This window comes from Zootoca vivipara, chromosome 16 (assembly GCF_963506605.1).
Source record: "Zootoca vivipara chromosome 16, rZooViv1.1, whole genome shotgun sequence".
Lineage (NCBI taxonomy): Eukaryota > Metazoa > Chordata > Lepidosauria > Squamata > Lacertidae > Zootoca > Zootoca vivipara.
This window is the reverse complement of record NC_083291.1, coordinates 35660165-35685222: the sequence shown is the minus strand read 5'-3', so window position 1 is coordinate 35685222 and position 25058 is coordinate 35660165. Positions and strand designations below refer to the sequence as shown.

The 25058-nt window shown below is 47.5% G+C and overlaps 1 protein-coding gene across 2 annotated transcripts in view; it reads left to right on the top strand.

Annotated features, from left to right (window-relative positions):
* The window catches only part of PDE4A (phosphodiesterase 4A), a 281007-nt gene that overhangs the window by 146511 nt on the left and 109438 nt on the right, over positions 1-25058 (top strand). The window contains exon 1 of one of the 2 annotated variants that reach the window (XM_035141222.2): positions 14826-16149. The exons of the other annotated variant lie outside the window; for it this stretch is intronic. Within the exon in view, the coding sequence (XP_034997113.1) occupies positions 15908-16149 (242 nt within the window). The 5' untranslated portion in view covers positions 14826-15907. Of the gene's footprint in view, positions 1-14825; positions 16150-25058 lie in introns of those variants that run through there. 2 annotated transcript variants of the gene reach the window in all.

Genomic DNA, 25058 nt, shown 5'->3' with positions numbered 1-25058 from the left:
AAAGTATTGGAGCCTCAGCTTCACGATCTGTCCTTCCAGTGAGCACCCAGGGCTGATTTCCTTCAGAATGGATAGGTTTGATCTTCTTGCAGTCCATGGGACTCTCAAGAGTCTCCTCCAGCACCATAATTCAAAAGCATCAATTCTTCGGCGATCAGCCTTCTTGATGGTCCAGCTCTCACTTCCATACATCACTACTGGGAAAACCATAGCTTTAACTATACGGACCTTTGTCGGCAAGGTGATCTCTCTGCTTTTTAAAATGCTGTCTAGGTTTGTCATTGCTTTTCTCCCAAGAAGCAGGCGTCTTTTCATTTCGTGACTGCTGTCACAATCTGCAGTGATCAAGGAGCCCAAGAAAGTAAAATCTCTCACTGCCACTCCAGTATCCCTGCCAAGAAAACTCCATGGACAAAGACAACAGGCTGTTACTTCTACGGAGTCATTAACCATGGTTTCCAAACCTGATGTAGAATTCTTTCCCCCAAAGGGTGGAGGGGCATTTCCCAAAGGTTATGGAAGGGCGTGGGGGGCCCAACTAGTCCCCCTTCTTTCAGCCCTTAGGAAAAGTTGCTGTTACTTCACCATGTATTCGGGTTCCTTTCATTTTCTTCTTGCTGTTACAGAAAGTTTCTTTAAAATAGCTCTGGTTTCTAGCTCTCTGCTTTTCTGCATTTTCTTTTCTTGTGTGCTTTGCATATGCTTTGTTCTGTTGTCTCCTTGGGGATTCTTGTGACCAAAAGGCAGCACATCCTTTCATATGTCTGACCGATCAATAGATTTGGTACAACTGCTTACACTCGTATCGATCAAAGATAACATTGCGTTCTTGGATCCTAATGGGGTTTAGAAGCTTTTAAGAGAAGTTAGTCAAAGTTATTGAAGTAACTAGAACAAACATTTCAGTGTCTTAAGTCGTGCAGATTTGGGGCCTTATCATCTTTGGTTGTGGAGGGAAGAGAAGATGATACCACAAAACAAGTCATGCAAGGTTCTTCCTTTGTCCCTAAATCACTTTGGATGATGAGCCGCATGGGAAGGGAAGCTTGTGCAGTGGTTAGAGAAGGATGGGCTGAGAGGCAAGATTTTCGAGTTCTCTGAGCACTACAAGGGAAGTTCTGTTGTTTTTTTAATGGATTGGAGCTGGTAGGCTAGAGAATTGTTCTATTGGCATTTATCAAAGAAATATTAAGAGGTCGCTTGATCTAGTGTTGACTGAGTGTTAGACTTAGCTCCCATTTATGCTTCAAAAATCACTTTAGGACACATCCCAGCTACCGGTACTTAAACTTTCACAAAGTGAAGGTTTCACACGCTCTAAAAGTCTCCATGCTTCCAGTGACTAAGCATAGGACTGACTCTTGCCCTTCGCCAAGTTCCAAATTGATACAAATCCATGATGATAATATTGGATGCAGAGGATCAATGAGCTACTTCAGACAGAGTACATCCATTTGTAAATGATACCAATAGTGCTTCAGGATTGAACTGCAGCTTATAAATACTGCAGGGCTCTTGACTGAATTAAAAACAGCCATCTTGTACATTTTGAAAGCTCACTCTGGCCTCAGGCATGGGACAACCCCCCCACCCCCACCCCGGCAAGTCTCCGTTAACTTCTACTGGAAAACAACTCGGCCTGTGCTCAGTGCCCATAGCCTGGCAGTGGGAAGGTCTGTGACAGTGGCATTCTTAAAGCCTATCTGTGCATAAATCAGCAACAGCAACAGGGGGTTCAGGTTAGGGGGGGGCAGAACCGAGTTTTCTGTGACCCAATTGGTCAGTTAGTTATTTTTCTTTCTTACAGGTAGGTAGCCGTGTTGGTCTGACGTAGTCAAAACAAAATAATAATAATAATAATAATAATAATAATAATAATAATAATAATAATAATTCCTTCCATTAGCACCTTAGAGACCAACTAAGTTTGCCAACCTAGCAGTTCGAAAGCATGTCAAAATGCAAGTAGATAAATAGGAACCGCTACAGCGGGAAGGTAAACGGCATTTCCATGTGTTGCTCTGGTTTGCCAGAAGCGGCTTTGTCATGCTGGCCACATGACCCGGAAGCTATACGCCGGCTCCCTCGGCCAATAATGCGAGATGAGCGCCGCATCCCCAAAGACGGTCACGACTGGACCTAATGGTCAGGGGTCCCTTTACCTTTACCTTTAAGTTTGTCATAGGTATGAGCTTTCATCGAATCATAGAGTTGGAAGAGACCACAAGGGCCATCCAGTCCAACCCCCTGCCAAGCAGGAAACACCATCAAAGCATACTTGACATATGCCTGTCATGTGTGCATGCACGTGTGTACCTGAAGAAGTGTGCATGCACACGAAAGCTCATACCTATGACAAGCTTAGTTGGTCTCTAAGGTGCTACCGGTAATGGAAGGATTTTTTTTATTTATTAATAGTTTATTTTTATTTATTTACTTGAATGGGAGGACTCAGTCCATGGACCCCGTCACATTTCTGGAGCTGGAAACACAACATGGCTGAATGTTTTCATAGCAATGTAGGAAGCTGCATCTCCCCAGCTTAGACTGTCTCAGAACTGGCAGGGACTCTCCAGGGTCTCATAAAAAGGCCTTTTCTCATCATCCTGCTTCCAGATCTTCTTAAACTGGAGACGCTTAGATTAAACCTGGGACCTTTTGCAAGGTCACTGAGTGGTGGCCCCTTTCTGGCTGTGCTCTGTGCTGACAAGTGGGGGGGGGGAATCCATTGAGGCCCTCGTGTCTGTAAACCAATAGTGCAAGAGAGGTAAATGGGAGCAGTCGTAACTGCTCACCCCTGATATAAGAGATCCCAATTGATAGGTCTTCATGCATTATCACTAAAAGCACTTTCCCCAGTGGTTCCAGGGTGAGGCAGTCAGGGAGTACTGCCTCCTGGTTGACAGAAGACTTTTTAGCAAGGGTTTCTGTTCAGGTCATTGCTTAAAAAGCAATGACAAACCTAGACAGCATCTTAAAAAGCAGAGACATCACCTTGCCTACAAAGGTCCGTATAGTTAAAGCTATGGTTTCCCCAGTAGTGATGTATGGAAGTGAGAGTTGGACCATAAAGAAGGCTGATCGCCGAAGAATTGATGCTTTTGAATTATGGTGCTGGAGGAGACTCTTGAGAGTCCCACGGACTGCAAGAAGATCAAACCTATCCATTCTGAAGGAAATCAGCCCGGGGTGCTCACTGGAAGGACAGATCGTGAAGCTGAGGCTCCAATACTTTGGCCACCTCATGAGAAGAGAAGAATCCTTGGAAAAGGCCCTGATGTTGGGAAAGATTGAGGGCACTAGGAGAAGGGGACGACAGAGGATGAGATGGTTGGACAGTGTTCTCGAAGCCACGAACATGAGTTTGACCAAACTGCGGGAGGCTGTGGAAGACAGGAGTGCCTGGCGTGCTCTGGTCCATGGGGTCACGAAGAGTCGGACACGACTAAACGACTAAACAACAAACCGTTCAGGTCCCAGACCAACCCTAGTTTCTAGCATGGCTTGTATTTGAGCTGCTGCTGCAGCAGCTGTTATTCTAATTGTTAACCAGCACAGGAGCCTCACTGGGGAAAGGAAGTGGTGCCCCTGGTTAGAATTAAATGAAGGGTGAACTGAGGTTTAGAGTGGAGTGAAAGGCACTGATTGGGCTCAAGGTTCATGGAGAGAGCAGGGCCAGGGGTTCCAATGCAGAAAGGGTGGTTGAATAGAGTCCTCAAGAGCTGCCTCTGGAAGCAGATTTAAAGAGCACCCTTAGACAAGTCCCTTCCCCTTCTTCTGCCCCCAGATCTGTGGTTCTTAAGTAGTGGCAGCTTTGTTCTGCTCCAGTGACGCACTTTGAGGCTGTTGTGAGCGCAGTGACTCAGCTCTTGGGTCCATGCGCTGGCTGCTACCTTCACCACTGTTGCGGAGTTTCAACAAAAAAGGACTCTGCCCTCTTTGTCAGGAGGCCTGCTCCTAATTGTGTCTCCAGAAAGGCTGAATAAAGGGAAACAAAGGAGACACCTGTTTTTCATAAGCATCTGTGAAGATGGTAATTGGAGGGAGCCAAGAGTATTAATTGCAGAGTATAGTGCATTGTTAGCTTGGCAGGAAACCTTCCTCTTGCTTTGTTGCAACACCCAAAATCAAATCCCTCTGCTGGATTTTGACAGGGGCCTTCTTTGTTCCTGGCTGAAGTAATCTCCATTTGTTTACCTCTGCCTCATCTCAGGTGCTGTCTTGGGGCCAAACACTTTGGGCAGTGTGCAGAATTATTTTACTAGCACTTTGCAGGGTGTGTGTGTGGGGAAGAGTTGTGGATTCAAAAGAAGACCCTCACTGCGCATGGTCAGGCACCACAAAGGGAAAGTGCATACAGTCCAAACCCAAGGGGGGGAAAGAGGTTGAAACAAACACTTCGCTGCAAAATTCCAAGCAGAGATTGTTTCATACTAGGAGAGGAGTCAAGAGGGAGGCGAGGGAATGTCATTTGCGGTTCGAGGACCCCCCCCCCCCCCCGTGAGAAATGAAGACACAGTGACACATGGTATTTGAGTTAATGGGTAGAATAAGGCCACAACTTTATTGGTTAGAGCAAGTGAGAGGTATTGGCTTAGGCATTGGACACCCTAACAAGCGTGACTCCACCCCGCTCCGTGGGGGGTCATATCAGGTTAACACCCCGAGGGAGGAGCCTGTTGATGCAAATACAACTGAAAGCTCCCCCTGGTGTCACCGGGGGTCGTGCCATGGCCCTAGCCCCCAGCAGGGCGTAGGACGGGATCCACGACCGCCGGATCCCTTAAGGGGATACCCCTATAAGAGGAGGGTTGGATGATGGCCACAACCAGTCCTCAAACACACCAGACAACTCCATATTCCAATGCCAAAAGAAAGTTGTGACAAATTGCTACGAGGTAGGCGAAAAAACCAAGAGGCCGGTGCCAATTAGCCAACTGGATAAAAAACTCCTACCAGGCCCCTTGGGCAACCAAGGCAACCAACCGAAGTCCATAGCAAGGTCAAAGCACATACACAAATGGAAGACCTAAAGGGAGGGTGGGCGGGAGATCCGTCGGGATGCCGAAGGAGAAGGAGGATTCCCTTGCTGCCACGCCGATTTAAACGTCTGCAAAGCCCGCCCCCCAGCCGGCCCTATTGGCCAGCCAGAGGCTTGGTGCAGCAACAGGGATTGGCTGCAGCAGGGGGCCGATACACGCCCCCCGCTTGCCGCGTGGAGCGTGTCCCGCCCGCAAAGTCTCCCCTCGTGGAGGAGGAGAGATCTTGTGAGCCCAGCAGCTAGGAATTGGGGTAGGTCATCATCATTTTTTCCCTGCTGGTGGTGTTTGGTGGTTGTTTCCAGAATCAGCCCAAGATATTTTGCTGCTGGAGGTGAAGGGACAGGATGGCTCCCCCATTTCATTTTAAAAAGTTGAATAGATAGGCAATATAATCATATTTTGATGGTCGTGGAAATACATTATCCTCCCGAGGACATATAGCCACCGCTCCCTGCACCACCCCTGCCCAGCACCTGCTGCCTGAGGCAGCTGCTTCACTCTACCTAGTGGTAGGGCTGGCCCTGGCTATATCTTCTCTCAACGTGGTGGTACTGGTTGTCTGTTTTCTTCCAAGTGATTTCACAGCTTTCAGACACTGCTCATACAGTACTTAGCTTTGTCAACAGGGCTAAAGATGGTAGAACAGTCAAATTGGAACTTGCCGTATTTATGCGAATCTAATACGACACTGAATCTAATGCACACCTCAGTTTGCAAAACCTTGAAAGAAAATTAGTATTTGCTGGTGAATGTGCACCCTAATTTTCACGACGTAATTTGGCCAAAAAAGGCACGTATTACATTCAAGTAAATACAGTAAGTAGCTGGAGAATCTAGACAACAGATGTGTGTCTTGTATATGCCTCGGCATCAACTTGGATTCAGGTGAGAGCAAATTCGCAGAGCCAACTGTTATGTATGCGATGGTCTGTGTTCGCCTGAGCTTGGGTCTGAACTAGGATTCTGAGCCCTGTGTTCTGATTCGATACATGATATCCAATCATGTATTATTTCCAGGGTTTGGGCTACTGGCATTGGCTCTTACATTCTTGAAGGCCAACATGATTGGCTGTCTAAACCTTCAAGAACGTAAGAGCCAATGCCAGTGGGGGGTGGCTCAGGCCTTCAGAAATATATATAAGCAGTTGCTTTGCCCTTGTTTGACTGTTCTGTTCTGTTAGCTCAATAAAGTCTCTTGCTGTAATCACAATGTCCTGCCTCATAGAAACCCACGTACACTTTACTGGCAACGAAGGCCGGACGTCAGGCTGGGTAGGCTAGACAGAGCTGAAACCACTATTGAGGGCGGGACCATTGCCAAGGTGCGCTCAGGGCAGAACGTTGTGGCCACTCAGGGCCACATTGATGAATTTGACAGGACGGTCCCAGGACGGTCCCATGCTGCTAAGCTTGAGTTCTACCTCGCAGCCAATAAGATCACCAACCTGGGGTTCATTCAAGGACATAATGGAGAAACTACAAGAGCACTTTCCACCACAAGCATCAGAAGTAGCCCACCAGCAAATGGACTAAGCTCCAACCAAATCAGTGGCAGCTTTTGCCATTGCCGTTTCCTTGATCTGGAGACTGTGCTCCATGGCTGGTTTGTGTGTGGCTTAATCAACAAGGAAATGCAATGGCGCCTTTTCACAAAGAAGGACCTGACCTTCCAAGCCACGTTTAATGAGGCGTTGGCGTCCTAGGCAGCAGGTATAAGCATCCAAGAAGTTTGACAGTGACGGGCCAACCTTTTCATTTATGCGGATATAAAGGGACATCTTCAGGTGGTATAGCTACTCAGTTGTTCACTAAGAAATAAATGTTTTGGTGAGTGCTTCCAAAGGCATCAGGGTGATTTTGTGGGAAATTGCAGTCAAACATAACTATGCATGAGTACTAGTTAGTTTATGAATGGGTTAAGACCATAGAGTTAAATTCCTAAACTCAGGTCATGCCCCTTCTCTTCCTGTTCCCTCTTTCTTTGTGCAATGTAACTGACCAAGGAAGATGTGCCTAAGTGAGCTCCAAGCTTAGAGCATGTGTTTGAAGCAATCTTGTTGTATTTTCTACCTAAGAGTATTCTCCCTGGGTTCTCCTTGCTGCTGCTTGGATAAATACATGAACCTGACCTTTGGGACTTTTGTAAGTGTTTTAAACTTACTTAACCGTGTGTGGTCTGTTCATTGTAAGAGGGGTAGAAAGAGGGGTGCTGTACACAAGCAAGTGGGATATTAAAACGGGTTTAATAACAAACATTCCCGCACTATGGTGCTGCTTGACCTTTGTGAGTTAAAACTCTGCTACTGGGGACTCTCCCCTGCTGAAAAGGCGCACAGCCATTTTTGCACAGTTGTTATTTACCCCACACATGTGGGTCACAGGGATTCGTTTTTTCCTCCCACAGATTTGGCAGATGTGCATTGGCACCTATTTATTACTACAATTAAAAGTGGTTTTGTTAAGAGTTATTTAATAACATATATCACTTTAAATATACAAGAGTGTCTCTAGCTCTATTGTCGTTTGCCATTTTGCATCAGAGTGCTGCCATCACCACAACCCACACCCCAGTAGCCCCAAAGACTGCTGTACATTCAACAAATGTTCTGTCTGCACGTCTTACTTAACTCCTTTGCTGGTTGCTTATTATGAGACTTGCTTCAAGTTCCCAGGAACATTAAATTGCTGGATATTAGCCAGCCTTTACACATTCCTCCCGCCCTGCCCACCCCACCCCATCCCCCCGCAGTTTCCTGCTATGACAGTAACTCATAGAGACAATCATAATGAACAAGATTAGTCACAGATGATTTGACTACATAGAAGGCTCTTAGGTCATTGATTTCTTCTCTCCTTTAAAAGCCCTTGACAGATGAATTACTTCTGGCCCTCCTGGGAGCATGTTATAATAGTGATGTGGGCAGTTGTGTCTTTATTTGCCCTCAAACAGCCATTATCACTTGAGCAGTCCTGCTCTCTAAGCGCTCATTAAGAATTACATATTAGACTTCAGTATTCTGTGTTAAAAAGGAGAGGTGCTCCAGGAGATACTCAAGCGAAGTGGTGGACGGTGGCAGGCCAACTGATCACATAAAGACAGCCTGGTCTGAGTTGTGTCTTTAGCAAAAGCTTGATGCAGGTGGAGTTCTTCATGGGAATAAATACAGTCACCTCCTAACGCAACCTCTGCCAACTTGGTGCCCTCCATATGTTTTGGGCTGCAACTCGCTCCATCCAGCACAGCCGGCACCAGGATGTCAAAGGCTGTTCTAATCCATACTTTTCTGTATTTAGAAATGAGAAAAGGGACACTCTTGGTACGCTTCGCCATGACTTTCATTTTGGCACCAAGTAAAAAAAAACTATCATTTTGCCCAGGCATTCATAGACTAGTAGTGGTCTGCTTTGTGGCTGTTAAGAACCAGTTATTTTTAAGTGTTGTTGTTGTTGTTGTTGTTGTTGTTTAGTCGTTTAGTTGTGTCCGACTCTTCATGACCCCATGGACCATAGCACGCCAGGCACTCCTGTCTTCCACTGCCTCCCGCAGTTTGGTCAAACTCATGTTCTTAGCTTTGAGAACACTGTCCAACCATCTCATCCTCTGTCGTCCCCTTCTCCTAGTGCCCTCAATCTTTCCCAACATCAGGGTCTTTTCCAGGGAGTCTTCTCTTCTCATGAGGTGGCCAAAGTATTGGAGCCTCAGCTTCATAAGTATATGTAGTTTTAATTATGGTTGTTCTTCCAGTTAACAGAAGTCTGGTTCGTGATGGTTTGAATGTGATCAATGAACTTTTGGGATTTGTAATGGTGTTGTATCCCACCCTGAAATGAGTTCTGCTGAACTTAGGAAATATACATATATGAAAAATAAATGAAACAATACTTGCTATACCTACCAAGTATCAATGCCTGAGAGACCCTTGTTCCTCACCATCTGGAGTAAATGAAAGTTCAGGTTTATGAGTTCACAGTGCAGACAGGAGTGATGAGCTTACTTCTGGAATTAACGCCTGTTGTTTGAAACTGTAGGCGCACTAACCCGCGGGGTCACGGTTTTGCCAAATACTCAATGTCTGCTTCACTCAAAAAGGGTGCCAAACACCTGCAAATTGGTCCCTACAACGTTTGGCGGTGCAAACCCCACATTTCACGATAGACAATAAAATGAGTAAGCATTGTTGACATATGGCTGTCAAGCCTCCGCTTAAAGCATAGCTGCCAAGTTATCCCTTTTTTTAAGGGATTTTCCCTTATGCTGAATAGGCTTCCTCGCGAGAAAAGGGAAAACTTGGCAGCTATGGCTTAAAGACCTCCAAAGAAGGAGACTCCACCACACTTCTTGGCAGCGAATTCCACTGTCGAACAGCTCTTACTGTCAGGAAGTTCTTCCTAATGTTTAGGTGGAATCTTCTTTCTTGTAGTTTGAATCCATTGCTCCATGTCCGCTTCTCAGGAGCAGCAGAAAACAACCTTTCACCCTCCTCTATATGACATCCTTTTATATATTTGAACATGGCTATCATATCACCCCTTAACCTTCTCTTCTCCAGGCTAAACATACCCAGCTCCCTAAACCGTTCCTCATAAGGCATTGTTTCCAGGCCTTTGACCATTTTGGTTGCCCTCCTCTGGACACGTTCCAGCTTGTCAGTATCCTTCTTGAACTGTGGTGCCCAAAACTGGACACAGTACTCCAGGTGAGGTCTGACCAGAGCAGAATACAGTGGTACTATTACTTCCCTTGATCTAGACGCTATACTCCTATTGATGCAGTCCAGAATTGCATTGGCTTTTTTAGCTGCCGCATCACACTGTTGACTCATGTCAAGTTTGTGGTCTACCAGGACTCCTAGATCCTTTTCACATGTACTGCTCTCAGGCCAGGTGTCTCCCACCCTGTATTTGTTGTGCCTTTCATTTTTTTTTGCCCAAGTGTAGTACTGTGTAGATGTGCAGGTTGTCTTGCACATGGATCCCCTTCACAAAGCCGACTGAACTTGTGGCCGGCAGGACGTATGGCTAGAGCATGTGGCCAGAGTCCCCCCCCCCCTGTGTCCCCTTACACATCCTGTGAGCCCACTACTCTGAGCCGGTCAAAGCAGGAGAGAAGCAATCCCCGCCTGCTCAACCAGACGCATTTAGGTCCACCAGTCAAAATGCAGCAGTCAAGGCAAAGCGGAGACATTTCTTCCACTGTTTACGAAATGGGTGTAATTTCAGAGCCTGTTCCTCGGACAGCACTTTTGGCTCCCCCTGTTGGTGCAGTGATTTATTTGCTACAGCAGGTGGCAGCACCGTCTCACCGCAAAGTCACATTCCATGGCACTTTGTCAGCTGTGCTGAAATGTTTTTTGATTGCGTATGAAAATCTATGTTTCTGTTTCTTTAATTGAACGCGGTGTGCTTTTACTTTCTGCTCAATAGCCACGTAGAAAGTAAGAGTCCTGTCTCCCGAGCATTAGCCTACTGACCCGCTGATAGAGTTGTTAAAATGCAGCCAATTTGCAAATGAAACATTTTGGACATACAGATGCAGCGATGGTTAAAGCCTCACCTGCTGAATTTCTGCTTGTCAAGCAGCAGTTAAAGGCACAGGAGCCTTCCCTGGAAAGAAAATGGGCAAGCTCAGGCTGTGGGTGAATACAGAAATTCTTGTTATGAGCTTCCTGCCCTCTCCCATACTATGGTTTGTATGGGCCTTGTTTGCTATTAAATTCCTCACTCACTTTGCGTTTGTTGTTTACCCATCTAGACCAAGGCCAGTTTTTCATTCATTATTTTTTTTCTGAATGGCTCGGTATAGAAATAAATATTTTGTTTTGGGACGTCAGGAGGAACAAAAAGTAGAAATTATTTCTAAAATACTTTTTACAGGAGCAAAATGAGAGCAGATTGCCCAGTCACTTCCTTAATACAGTGTTTCCCAACCAGTGTGCCTCCAGATGTTTTGAGACTACAACTCCCATCATTCCTGACCACTGGTCTTGCTAGCTAGGGATGATGGGAGTTGTAGTCCCAAAACATCTGGAGGCACACTGGTTGGGAAACACTGCCTTAATATATTTGTACTATTGTACTTCAGGCATGTGACCAAGGCATGGGCATCAAGCAAGCTCTGCAGCTCAGAAGTACACAGTTGTTGCTGGGTTAAAGGTAAAGGTAACGGGACCCCTGACCGTTAGGTCCAGTTGCAGACAACTCAGGGGTTGCAGCACTCATCTTGCTTTACAGGCCGAGGGAGCTGACATTTGTCCGCAGACAGTTTTTTCTGGGTCATGTGGCCAGCATGACTAAGCCGCTTCTGGCGAAACCAGAGCAGCACACGGAAACGCCGTTTACCTTCCCGCTTGGAGCGGTACCTATTTATCTACTTGCATTTTGATGTGCTTTCGAACTGCTAGGTTGGCAGGAGCTGGGACCGAGCAACGGGAGCTCACCCCGTGGCTGGGATTCGAACCGTCGACCTTCTGATCGGCAAGCCCTAGGCTCTCTGGTTTAGACCACAGCGCCACCTGCATCCTGTGTTGCTAGGTTAGCGCCCCCCCCCCCAATTAAGTGTTATCACATTGCTAAAATGCTAACACTGTTTGATGTATGAGGTGAAAACAGGCTTTGTTGCTGCACAAAACCCTTTTCCTGGGTAACTTACAGCCTTCATGTAAGTTCGAAATGCCAAGACAACTCAATAGAGTTTTTTCTGTTGTTGTTTGCTCTTGGCTGCCCCTTCAATAACCTTACCTGACAGTCACCCACTTTCCAGTTTCAGTGTGCATTTGCTCATAATTGTATATAAATACAAACCTAAAGAGCAGGAGAGAGCTTTATTCTAGCATATATCTACCGGTCATCCAACTGAGCCCTCTTCCTGCCTCCCGATTCCCAGGCTGCTTCTGATACCAAGGTGGTTTGAACAGCTGCCTGCCTCCCAACTTGGCTGCTTCTGTAGATGTGGGTGACAGCACCATGGACTCACAATAGCAAAGTGTGATGTCACAAGGCAGGGGTGCAGCTGGAGCAGGAAATGCGAGGGCAGGCCCAATGTCCTAGCACAAATATTACATGTTCCATACTGCAAGTGATGGTGGATTTTAGCAATCAGGTAAGAAACTGTCGCTGAGATTATTTAAAACTTGTGCCATGGGGAGCAAGGAGCTCAGATAAGTAGAATATGGAATTGGTGATCAACCCTCAAAGTCTCATTTCCATCACTGGGACCTAAGCACACACTTAAAGCACCAATTTGAAAATTTCTCAGGATTGCATCTATAATCGTATTCCAATTGAACCCCTAATTTCTAGAGAATTGTTGTTGTTGTTGTTTTGCGTTTATATAGTGCTTAGTGCTGAAAACACTTCAGAAACTTTTAGCATTTATGTAGTGTCGAGTGCTCAAAATGCTTCGCGTAAGCATTATCCTTGCAAAAGCCCTGTATGTTAGGACAGTATGTTAGGACAGTATTATTATCTCGTTATTGTTAGCTGGGAAGGTGGCTACTGAGGCTAAAAAAAATGAGCTTACCTACGACGTGGGTTGCGCTGTGGTCTAAACCACTGATCCTCTTGGGCTTGCAGTCAGAAGGTCAGCGGTTTGAATCCCCGCGACGGGGTGAGCTCCCATTGCTCGGTCCCAGCTCCTGCCAACTTAGCAGTTCGAAAGCACGTCAAAGTGCAAGTAGATAAATAGGTACTGCTCCGGCAGGAAGGTAAACAGTGTTTCCATGCGCTGCTCAAACTGTCTGTGGACAAACGCCAGCTCCCTCAGCCTGTAAAGCGAGATGAGCGCCACAACCCCAGAGTCGTCTGCGACTGGACTTAGCTACCGTGTTTCTCATATTATAAGACATGTCTTATATTTATTTTTTCCTCAAAAAAACACACTATGGCTTATTTTCAAGGGATGTCTTATTTTTTTCTTCCTCCTCCTGCCATGGCCAGCATTGCTGCTGTGCCTATCACTATGTCTTATTTTCGGGGTATGGCTTATATTTCTTGAATGCTTAAAAATCCTGCTATGGCTTATTTTATGGGTATGTCTTAAAATATGAGAAACAGGGTATCAGGGGTCCTTTACCTTTCTAAAAGCCACCTAGTGTGTTTTTGGCAAATGTGTTTTTTTTCCCCTGCGTTGAAATAAACCTTACCAAATTACTGGAGCTTGGGGTAACTAAAAGCCCTATCCTTGTCTGTGTACTCAAGACTCATCTCTTCTAACGGAGGAAGGTGTCTCCCTTCCCACTGACTGTTTTCCCACTCTAGTCAGCCCCCACCCCACCCCACCCCGGCCCCATAGCATTTCTTCCCACGTAGTTTCAAATGCATGTTCAAATGCACCATGAAGTCACTCTCTCTCTCAGCTTCAAGCCATGGAGCTCCCATCTACAACAGGAAGCTAAGAACTGCTAGTCAGCATGACAATACTGAATGAAATGGGCTTGGTATTGAGTAAGGAACTTTCCTATGGGAAGTCCATGATAGGATGTGAGGGCAAAATAGTCCTGTCCCATTGTTGTTCCCCAAATACTGGGTACTGAGCAGCACAACCTGCCTCTCCATCTGGATAGAAGGCATCTCGTCAAACTCTCTTGCCTTACAGGTCTGTTACGAGGCTTGCTAGGAAATGATGCCTATGTCGTGCTTTCAGCATTCTAAAAGGGCTATATAAATGCTAAAGCAGGCATCCCCAAACTGCGGCCCTCCAGATGTTTTGGCCTACAACTCCCATGATCCCTAGCTAACAGGACCAGTGGTCGGGGAAGATGGGAATTGTAGTCCAAAACATCTGGAGGGCCAAAGTTTGGGGATGCCTGTGCTAAAGTGTGTGTGTGTGTGTGTGTGTGTTTTAATCTTTTAACTTGCTATCTGGCAACCCTAATGACTTGCCCCCAAGTTGAGGGCCTTCTTATCTTTTTCATAAGCTGGTTAGGGCTGAAATAGTTTCCTTGGCTTTCTCAGCTTAGGGTGACCAAGCTGAAAAAGTGAAGATCCAGCAGAGAGATAGCCTGCCGGATGGAGGCAAGTAATGCTGTGCCTCAGAGATACAATCTGTGCCCCCAAAGACCTTGCAAGCTGTGAAAAGGCTGCTGGCCTCTATGTGAATCTCTTCTGATGTTACTGTTTTGGCGGACCTTCCTTCCAGTCACTCCTGGGATGAAAACGGTCATGCCAGAAGGATTTGCACTTCCTTGTCGGGTGAGATGCAGAAAGGTTAAGAATCCCGAAAGCCAACAAAGGCCAGTTGGGTCCACCAGCAAATAAAATCCCTTCCTCTGATACAGTTTTCATCCCAGGAGTGACACGCATGAAATAAATAACCACAATACAGTGGTACCTCGGTTTATGAACACAATTGGTTCCAGAAGTCTGTTCATAAACCGAAGCGTTCATAAACCGAAGCGAACTTTCCCATTGAAAGTAATGGAAAGTTGATTAATCCGTTCTAGACGAGCAAAAACACCCCCTAAAGCAGCAGGAGCCTTCGCTCCGATGCCAGGCCTTTGCTCCGATGCCTTCGCAGAGGCCGGGGAGCGTTTCCGCGGCTGCAGCCCAGTCACGGAAGCGCTCCCCGGCCTCTGGGAGGCATTGGAACGAAGGCCCAGCCTCCCCGAAGGTATCAGACGCTCCGGTGTCATTGGGGAGGTTTGGCCTTCGCTCCGATGCCTTCGGGGAGGCCGGGCCTCCCTGAAGGCATCGGACGCTCAGTAGGCCTCAGGCACCTTGGTTTACTAACTTCCTGGTTAGGATTGTTCGTAAACCGAAAATCCGTAAACCGAGGTTCCACTGTATCAGAAAAGGACTTGCGTGCCTCTATTCACATGGTATCTGCAGTGGAACTGAGATCTTAACTTTTCTCCTTCCCCCACATGGTGCCTTTGACCACAAAACCAGACCTTTCATGTGCTGCTGCAATTTGAAAAGGAGAAATAAAACTCCTGCCAGCTCTGGGTCAAAGCTGCATGTTTATTTGGTACCCCCCCCCCCAGTGAGGGGATTCAATCTTGCACGGGGCTCTGACCTCCCTGCCTGTTGCTGCCTGCAACTGCCTGCCTGATTGTGCTGGGAGGGCTGAGAGATTAAGATAAGCATTTGTGATTAGCATTAAGCAACACACACCAGAGAAGGGAAGTCTGGCATGAAACCCACACGGCTGGCTCTTTCTGCCCATTACTCTTCTAAGGCAGCTGCCGCCGGTGGGACACTTGTAAGCCAGCTCAGTTTTTTTGTGCGTGCAAGTCTGGATGGTCTTTCTGCTTTCAGGGACCTTCTCCTCGCTTGGCAAGAGAAAGAACGTGGTGGGCCTGCTTTGCTGATAGCCAGGCATGCAGGCAAAACAAATCTGGCTTGTAGAGACTTGAGCAGGAAGGAGGATATTGCTGGCTCTCTTGGCAGCCTGGATTGAGAGCACGATAAAGAAGAGGACTTTATGGGCAGAAGGAATTCCGTGCACCTGTGACCTCGAGAGCCCCTTTCCTTTGAAAGTTTTACAGCGGCTTACTCTCCTTCCTCCTTCCAACTCCCCCACCCACCCATTAAAACCAAGCAAAGCCAAGAGCCCTCTGGATGCATCGCATTGACTAGAAATGCTGCTTCCTGCTACTGCAGCTCCAACACACTCCAGCTCTCAGAAGACCTGGGGAGGAGCCTGACTTCTCCCCTTGCCTCCAGGACAGTCAAGCGGAGCAAGGGAGGTGGGGACACACTGTTTTGCCAGGGCTGATGCTTCAGCTGGGTACCTAAAAAGTGCATCCATCGCATCTCCCTCCAGACTGGACGCATTATGACACACCTGTGGAGCCCTTGCCTTTGGCCTGCCTGAAGAGCTTGTCCCCGAGACCAGCAGAAGCTTTGGCCAAAGACTGAGCTGCGCCATGGCTTCCGAAAGACACCCCAACCTGCCCAGCATTCCCGAAGACCCCTCAAGTAACACCGACGATGACGAGGCCTTCCTCCCCAGTGAGTCCAGTAACTCACAGGCCTTAGCCAAACGGGACACCCTTGGCAGGGGGCCCAGCTCTCCAGCTTTGCCTGCTGTCTATTCGCCCAACTACCTCATGAAAATGAAGATGAACAGGAGCGTGTATGACTTTAGTCGGAGAATGAAAATGGTGGGGTAAGAACTTGCTTTAACACCCAGAGCTCCTGGTGACAGGGTATGGGGTGGGGTTAGGGACTGTGTTCCAACATCCACAGGAAGCAATTTAGGAGGCTCCCTGAGGCCAGAACACACAAAAAAGATGGACAGCAGCATCCTTGAGGCCTGCTTTAAAAAGCCCACATTCTGAAAGGTTGATTTTTATTTTTTTTTGGCCTTGGAATGATATATAGGAAACCTTTTGCAGTGTTTTGCTGGGTTTGTATGCCTTTTATTAGGTAGTGTGAGAGGGTACTCTCTAGCTTTTGCAGAATTAGATTTTTTAAATGTCATACACTGGTATGGGGGGGCAACAAAGATATTTGGTAGGTTAACATGGCTGGAGGCTGTGCTCATTGTGGTCTGAGTGACATGATCTAATTCATAGAATCATAGAATCATAGAGTTGGAAGAGACCACAAGGGCCATCCAGTCCAACCCCCTGCCAAGCAGGAAACACCATCAAAGCATTCCTGACAGATGTGTGTGTTGTGGGGAATAAAGCACTGGGTTTGTGTGTTATAGCTGTTTTGCTGTTTAAGCAGGGCTATAGTAACCAGGTGGCGCTGTGGGTTAAACCACAGAGCCTAGGGCTTGCTGAACAGAAGGTTGGCTGTTCGAATCCCTGCGACGGGGTGAGCTCCCGTTGCTTGGTCCCAGCTCCTGCCAACCTAGCAGTTCGAAAGCACGTCAAAATGCAAGTAGATAAATAGGAACCGCAACAGCGGGAAGGTAAACGGCGTTTCCATGTGCTGCTCTGGTTTGCCAGAAGCGGCTTGTCATGCTGGCCATATGACCTGGAAGCTATACGTCAGCTCCCTTGGCCAATAATGCGAGATGAGCGCGCAACCCCAGAGTCGGTCACGACTGCACCTGATGGTCAGGGGTCCTTTTACCTTTACCTTTATAGTAAGATGCTCCAAAGAGCTTCAATGAAAGGTGCACCCCACCCTCCTTTAGCAAGGCTACCAAGGCTACTCCTCTCATTCCTGGATTGCACACTCTCTTAGCAGTCCAGTTCTGCCTTTAGCCCTGCAGCAAAGAGTCAAAATGACAGCAGGAAACCACACAGAGCAAGCTGGAGTTAACTCTTTATTAGCCCCACCAAAAGGATTTGCACAGGAGTGTCAGGTCCAATGAGCGCAGCAACTGTGCTCCAGCAGGTCTTGCCCCCTTGAGGCAGTTGCAGAGACTGAAGGTCCCCACCTCCCCATGGCTGCCTGTCCCCTCTTCAGGATTCCCCCTCCCCCCAAACAATCTGAGACTGGGCCTGTGTCAAGTTAACTTCTCCACTTTTTTAATGCCTCTCCTGGTTTTGGGGGACCAGAGGGGAGGGGAGCTTGTCACAGCAGAAGGGAAACAACCATGTCTCTTCACCAGCCTGATTCATCTCTGCCTCTTACCATCCCTTCTCTCCTGCGTCAGCTTCAGCTTCAGCCTCCGAGTCTGGACCGTTCTCTGCCACAGACTCCCCACGCTCACTAAGCCTTGTTACGTCTTCAGGTTCCGACACTCCTTTCCCCTGTCTTCTCCCTCCAACCACTCAGCGTTGTCCCACCCCCATTTCCCAGGCTCTGCACCTTGTTCCCCCGGGCATTCCCCAGCTGGTTTCTCTCGCCCTTTCTCTGTGTCCAACCAGTCCATGACACCAAGAGAAAAAATGCTTTAAATTGCTGCATCTGGAAAAGGAAAGTGCCTAGATATTAGGGATGGGTGGCCAATAGAGTTGGGGTAGGGAAGAGACATGCAGTGGTGTCAGAGAAGCAGGAGCCTGTTCAGGCTTCTGAAACACCCTTCCATGACCAGGAGGAGACGCTTCCCCCCCCCAAGGGTTCCAGTAAACCCAGCCCTGTTTGAATTTCCAGGAATGAGGTATGTTTTCTTTCCAGGAGATGAAAGCAGAAATAGGATTCTCAATAATGCCACCTTACATACAGGGTACCAGATATTGCATTTGCACACTCATATGGTAGATTTGTGGAATGTACTCTCAGTCCTGGAAGACTCTCTAAATAGCAGGAAAACTGGGGCGGGCATTTACAGAGAAGGCTGTTCATGCTCACTCCAGTCCAGTCCCGCCCCATGACAGAGACAGCAGTTTTATTTTTGCACAAAACAACCGCTTTCTTCAAAAAGCCCTACTCCAGGCATCCCCAAACTGCGGCCCTCCAGATGTTTTGGCCTACAACTCCCATGATCCCTAGCTAACAGGACCAGCGGTCGGGGAAGATGGGAATTGTAGTCCAAAGGGCCGAAGTTGGGGGGATGCCTGCCCTACTCCTCTGTGTAGGACATTGGAACCACGTGGGGGGGGGCGGCGGCGATTTGATCAAATGCCACACTAAATGATATTGAGCTGAAGTTCATGAGAGCTCCTTTCAAAGGAGAGCCAGATATCAGTGAAGCCAGGGATATTACTCACTCTCTCTAGGACCAGGAAGACTTGCATGTTATCCTTGCAAGATACCATAGCCCAGGGGTCCCCAGACTTACCGGGCTTTGGCCCGGTTCCCACCGCACCAATCGCGCGGCGGGCCGGAGGGCGGGGGAGTGCGCATGCGCATGGGCGCTTACTGGCGCGGCGGCGCGCTTCCAGGTCAGAAAAAGCACCGGAAATCGTTTGTGCGCATGCGTATGGGCCTCCCCCGACCTGGAAGTGCACCAGAAATGACCTCTTCTGGGTAGGGAGAGGCCCATACGCATGCGCACAAAGGATTTTCGGCGCTTCTTTCCGACCTGGAAGAGCGCCGCCGCACTGCGCGCCGTAAGAGTGGGCGGCGGCGAGCGACGGGGGTCGTCGCGGGCCGGATTGGGAGGCCAATTGGGCCGCATCCGGCCCCCGGGCCGTAGTTTGGGGACCCTGCCATAGCCTAATATTGCATACTTATGGAGGGTTTTCCTGCCCTAGTTTTCCTGCTCCTGGGAACAAGGAGAAGAGTCAATATGGAGCAAATGACAGCTACCTACCTACCTACCTGTTTATTTATTTATTTGATTTGTTGTTGTTGTTGTTGTTGTTGTACACTTTGGCTGACAGTATATTTTTATGATAGGCTGGTGACTAGGGTTGCCACTTCTAGCACTGGGTCATCATGTCTGCGGTGGCTTGTCCTTTACCGCAAGATCCAGTTTAGCACCTTTCCTAATGAAAACCCAGCTTTGCTAACAATTATATTGCTATCTCTTCTCTCATCTGTAACTTCCTTACCGATCCTGGGCTTCAAAAGGGTGAGGTGGACCCCCACGTCCATCAGATTTGCAAGTGCAGTGGCAGCCATTGCTACTAATACAACATGCATATAACCAGGGGGTGAAGGTGGCGCTGTGGTCTAAACCACTGAGCCTCTTGGGCTTGCCAATCAGAAGGCTGTCTGTTCAAATCTGTGCGACGAGGTGAGCTCCCGTTGCTCTGTCCCACCTCCTGCCAACCTAGCAGTTCAAAAGCATGCCAGTTCAAGTAGATAAATAGGTACCGCTCCGGCGGGAAGGTAAATGGTGTTTCTATATGCTCTGGTTTCTGTCACGGTGTCCTGTTGCGCCAGATGCGCTTTAGTCCTTCTGGCCACATGACCCGGAAAGCTGTCTGTGGACAAACGCCAGCTCCCTTGCCTGAAGCACGTTGAGCACCGCAACCCCATACAGTAGTCGCCTTTGACTGGACTTAACTGTCCAGGGGTCCCTTACCTTTACCTTTTTTTAACCAACTTGAATAAAATATTGAGGGGGGCAGGTAAACCCCACCCTACTTTATTGATCACAAGAAACACACCATTGGAATGACAATGCCCATCAACTTTGCGGGGTCCAGCACCCTCAAATATTTTATTGGGGGTGCAAAGGCTCCTCAGCCCCTAGGAGTTGGCTCCTATGCAAGTAACATGATCTGAACATCTTGCACCCTCCAAACTTACCCTTGCTCCACCTTTCTAGGCACAGGTCTGGGCTTTCCTAGTTTCGGCCAAGCACTCTTTTCCCCTTCACTGCTTTTCCCACAAAACCTCACTCTTTACTGTTGAATCAGAGCAAATGGCCATCCACAGAAAACCCGACTTGTCCTTTGCTTTGATTCAGCGGCAAAGATTGGGTTTCCCTGAGAAAAGTGGTGGGGTAAAAAGAAAAGAACTGGAAAGTGCAGTCTTGTGCCTAGAAAAATGGGGCAAAAGGTAAGTGCATCAGTTTGCATCTGCTGCCGTTCCTGAAGGGTCTTTTGAAAGGCAGCTTTATGTAGAATAGTTCAGTCTCAATGTCCCTAGCACATGGATGGTGGATTCAAAGTCTGCTCTTTCAAGATAAGCTGGAATGCCAGCTAGTGAAAAGTACTCCTGGCCACTGGTCTACCACTTGGCCATTAAACCACCAAGTCCAGCACTGCCGCCCAACTGCAAACTTGTTCCTTCAAGGGGTGTGCAGTCCTGTCCAATACCACTGGCAAACACCCAACCGCCTTGCCTGTACAGTGGTACTTTGGTTCTCAAATTTAATCCGTTCCGGAAGTCCGTTCCAAAACTAAAGCGTTCCAGAACCAAGGCGTGCTTTCCCATAGGAAGTAACACAGAACGAATTAATCTGTTCCAGACTTTTAAAAAGAACCCCTAAAACAGCAATTTAACATGAATTTTACTATTCAACAAGACCATTGATCTATAACAGGGGTGGCCACCTCCCAAGAGACTCTGATCTACTCACAGAGTTAAAAACTGGGAGTGATCTACCCCCTTTTGGGGGGTTCAGGTCAAAGCTGTTGAGTTTTTTTAAGGAAGGGAAGCCCTGTTTTGGGGGGTTTAGGTGAAACTTGTTGAGCTTCTTTTAGGAGAGAGGGAGGCCCATTTTTGTTTAGGGCTTCAGGTCATAGTTCAGCTTTTTTTTAAGGAGGAGGAAAATTTTGGGTGAGCGTTTTTAGGGGTGCCAGTGATCTAGCAGTGATCTACCACAGACATCCAATGATCTACTGGTAGATCACAATCTACCTGTTGGACGTGCCTGATCTATAAAATGAAAACAATAATCAATGTACTGTACTATAAAATAAATAAGGCAGTATTGTAGATGAAAAAAATTAAGATTTAATTTTTTTTTTCTTACCCACACTGATGATAGTCATTGTTTGGATGGAGAGCTTTTATCCATTTCCACAGTCACACAAGCAATCAAGCAGTAGCTGAACAGGGTTCAACAAAGTCCCAAAAACAAATTAATCGAAAAAGCCTCAAACACAAAAACACAAAATAAGTAGCAAAAATAAAAGCGCCAAACTTAATCAGTTCCGGAAGTCCATTTGACTTCCGAAATGTTCAAACACCAAGGCACAGCTTCTGATTGGTGCAGGTGCCCCGGAAACAATTGTCGACAGCTGCATCGGATGTTCGGCTTCTGGAAAACGTTTGAAAACCAGAACACTTATTTCCGGGTTTTCGGAGTTTGAGAACCAAAGCATTTGAGAACCAAGGTACCACTTTATTGTGCCTGGATTACACTTTAGCTTGTTCACTCTAATCCAGCCCCAAACTGTTTCCCAGGCGCTGGTTCAAGAGTTCTGTCTCCTCCTTGAGAGTTGCTGGTGGAAAGAGCCGGAAGGGGGTACAGCTGGGTGTCTCCTGCCGAGAGGAGAGCCAATACAGCTGCCAGGAGGAGGTGTAGAATCCAGAGTCCATACAGAAGAGTATTTTCTCCTCAGCTTAATTAGAGTTTATGCTGTTCGCTCAACTCCCATATCCACCAGGCTCTACCTGTGACCTGCTGCCAGATGCGATGCCATCTGCAAGATGCTCCTAGATTCACCTCTGAGTCTCGTGGTCTGAGCCTTAGAAGATTTGGCAACCCTTGAGTAGGGATGGGCAGATCAGTCTGGCTTGTGTCAATTTCACATCTGCTGTATTCATCAGTTCATTCTGTCCCATTTCCACATTACTGTAGTTTGATAGATACTTGAAACAGTGTTTCATCTCAGCTTCCACTTTAAAAAAAATCCAAGTACAGTGGAACCTCGGTTTATGAACACCTCGGTTTACGAATTTTTGGTTTACGAACGCCGCGGACTCATCTGGAACGGATTAATCCACTTTCCATTACTGTACTTTCAATGGGAAAGTTCGTTTCAGTTTATGAACGGTCCAGTTTATGAACAGACTTCCGGAACCAATTACACCCATGCTTCGGGTTAAGTACGCTTCAGGCTGAGTACTCCACGGACCCGTCTGGAACGGATTAATCCACTTTCCATTACTTTCAATGGGAAAGTTCGTTTCAGTTTATGAACGCCTCAGTTTAAATACTCTGCGGACCGTCTGGAACATATTAATCCACTTTCCATTACTTTCAATGGGAAAGTTCGCTTCAGTTTATGAACGCTTCAGTTTATGAACAGACTTCCGGAACCAATTGTGTTCATAAACCGAGGTACCACTGTACTGCAGGCCAATAAAGTTGGAGAAGTGCAAAACTCAAAGGTTAATTGCAGTCCAACCCATGTATTATTATCCCAAGAGAGGTGAGTTTAGGTCTGTTCGCTTAAAAATCCAGAGCAAATCAAATTCCCTTCCCACATCCACCCTCCCACCCCCCAACCCCCCAACCCCCCCCCCCCCCCGCTGCTGGATTGGTGTAGCTTATTCTAGAACCCAAAGCACCAAAATACAGTGGACCCTTGGGTTACGTTACCTTCAGGTAACATAACTTTCGGGTTGCGAACGCATCAAACCTGGAAGTGTATACTTCCAGGTTTGGCCGCATGCACAGAAGCGCTCTGCACACTGCGCATGTGCGCAGAAGCAGCTCCTGTAGATGCAGACTTTTCAGGGTACGTACAGACCCCCAGAACTAATTAAGTTTGCATTCGGAGGGTCCACTGTATGTTGAATGGAACCCAGTTCTTACTTTTAAATCTCTGGAAGTAAGGACTGGGCAGTGAGGTACATGAGCCAGATTTGGTGGGTCAGGGTGGGGGATAGACAGAAGAGGCGATTTTGTGAATTTTTCTCAAGGATACAAAAATTGGTCGGGGAAAGCTGCTCTTTCTCTGTAACGTCACAGGTCTAAATATAGTTCCCAGAGCCTGCGGCATGTTTTGTTCAAATGGGCTAAGCAAAAGGAAGCGAAAGCTGTGGCCAAAGTAGAGGCATCTACGGAAGGGTGGCTGCTTCCTCCTCCTCCTCCTCCTCCTCCTCCTCCTCCTCCTCCTCCTCCTCCTCCTCCTCCTCCTCCTCCTCCTCCTCCTGCTCTTTTCCGGCCCAGGCAGGCCCGGTCTCTTTAACAGCAGCCCTGGGCTTTTCCTGGAATGAAGATTAAAGTGACGTGGCCTGCAAGCAGGCAGGCGGCTGGTGAGGCGGTGAAGCTTCATGTGCTAAGTTTCTGTGTATCGGGCTGCTGGGTTAGCAACAGGGTTGGCAACCCTGATTTGTTTCCCAAAACCTGATATGTTTCAAGAATTTCTGTGGTGCTCAAAAGTTCTTTAACCAGAAGATACGGGACCGCCTCTCCTGGTATGCCCCGCAGAGGACATTAAGGGCCACACATAATAACATACTGGAGATCCCGAGTCACAAGGCGGTTAGACTGGCCTCGACCAGGACCAGGGCCTTCTCAGTACTAGCCCCGACCTGGTGGAACGCTCTCTCTCAGGATACTAGGGCCCAGCGGGAGTTGTCATCTTTTCGTAGGGCCTGCAAGACGAAGCTGTTCCCCTTGGCCTTTGGACTGACTCAGTCTGACCCTGGTGTTACCCTCCCCTAAGGCTTTATCCTGCAGATATTTGTAGATTCCTTGTAGATTCCTAATTTTAAAATTGAATTTTAACTTTGTATTTAATCTGCATTTTAATTGAATTGTTTCTTTTATGCTTGCCATGATATTCTTGTTGTTAGCCGCCCTGAGCCCGGTCTTGACTGGGAAGGGTGGGGTATAAATATGATGATGATGATGATGATGATGATGATGATGATACTGGTCTAATTTATAAAACACAGGCTAATTTTCTTTATCTTATCCTTGGGGTCCAAGATGGCAACAGCTAGGTATTATTTATTATTATTATTTATTAAATTTATATACCACCCTTTATCCAAAGATCTCAGGGCAGTTCACAAGATAAAAATACAGGATAAAAGCACAAATAAATAGAACCGAAACGAAACAGTAACCCCCACCCTTCCCACAAGCACATTTAAAAGACTATAGAATATTAATTTGAACCAGCTCTGTCAGCTCAGGCAGGGAGCCAAAGGGCAGCGAGGTGAGTGGTAAACCAGCAGAATCCCTAATCTGTCCTGATTGCCCAATGCGTACCATGGTGGACACAGCTAGGTGAGACTAACCCCACCCTGCTCACCCACCCAGGTCTCGGCGATACATGCCAAATCGACCTCCTCATCCCCAATCAGATCATGGATGAGAGGGAGGTCTGAGCATCTACAGACACGAGGGCTGGCTGATAGGACAACCACAGTTGTCCAGGTTGGAGGAGGGGCGGCTGGCACATGGCACAATCACCCACTAACTGTGCTGTGTACCCCTTACCCAGCCTGCCCCAGCTCCCGCACCATACCTCCCCCTGCCCTGAACTATTGCAAACAAACAAACAAACCCAGCTCTCCCCCAGTTCCTCTCTTCCCAGGCATATTTTTCAAGTAAAACAACACCAACCCTGAATTTAAAACAATGCAAGTTTAAAAACCCACCCCCCTTAAAACAATAATCTTACCACAAGGGGGTGGCCCCACACCCTCATTCCACCCTCGAAGTGCTTCCCCCAAAGGGACGATGAGTCTTTGGGGGCGGCCCCACCTCCAAGGCCAACTGGCTTTATAGCGCTCCCCCAGCTGGGGCAATGAGGGTGAGGCCGTCTCCATACATGCAGGTGTGCATATTTATTGCTAGGATTTTTTTGAGGTGGT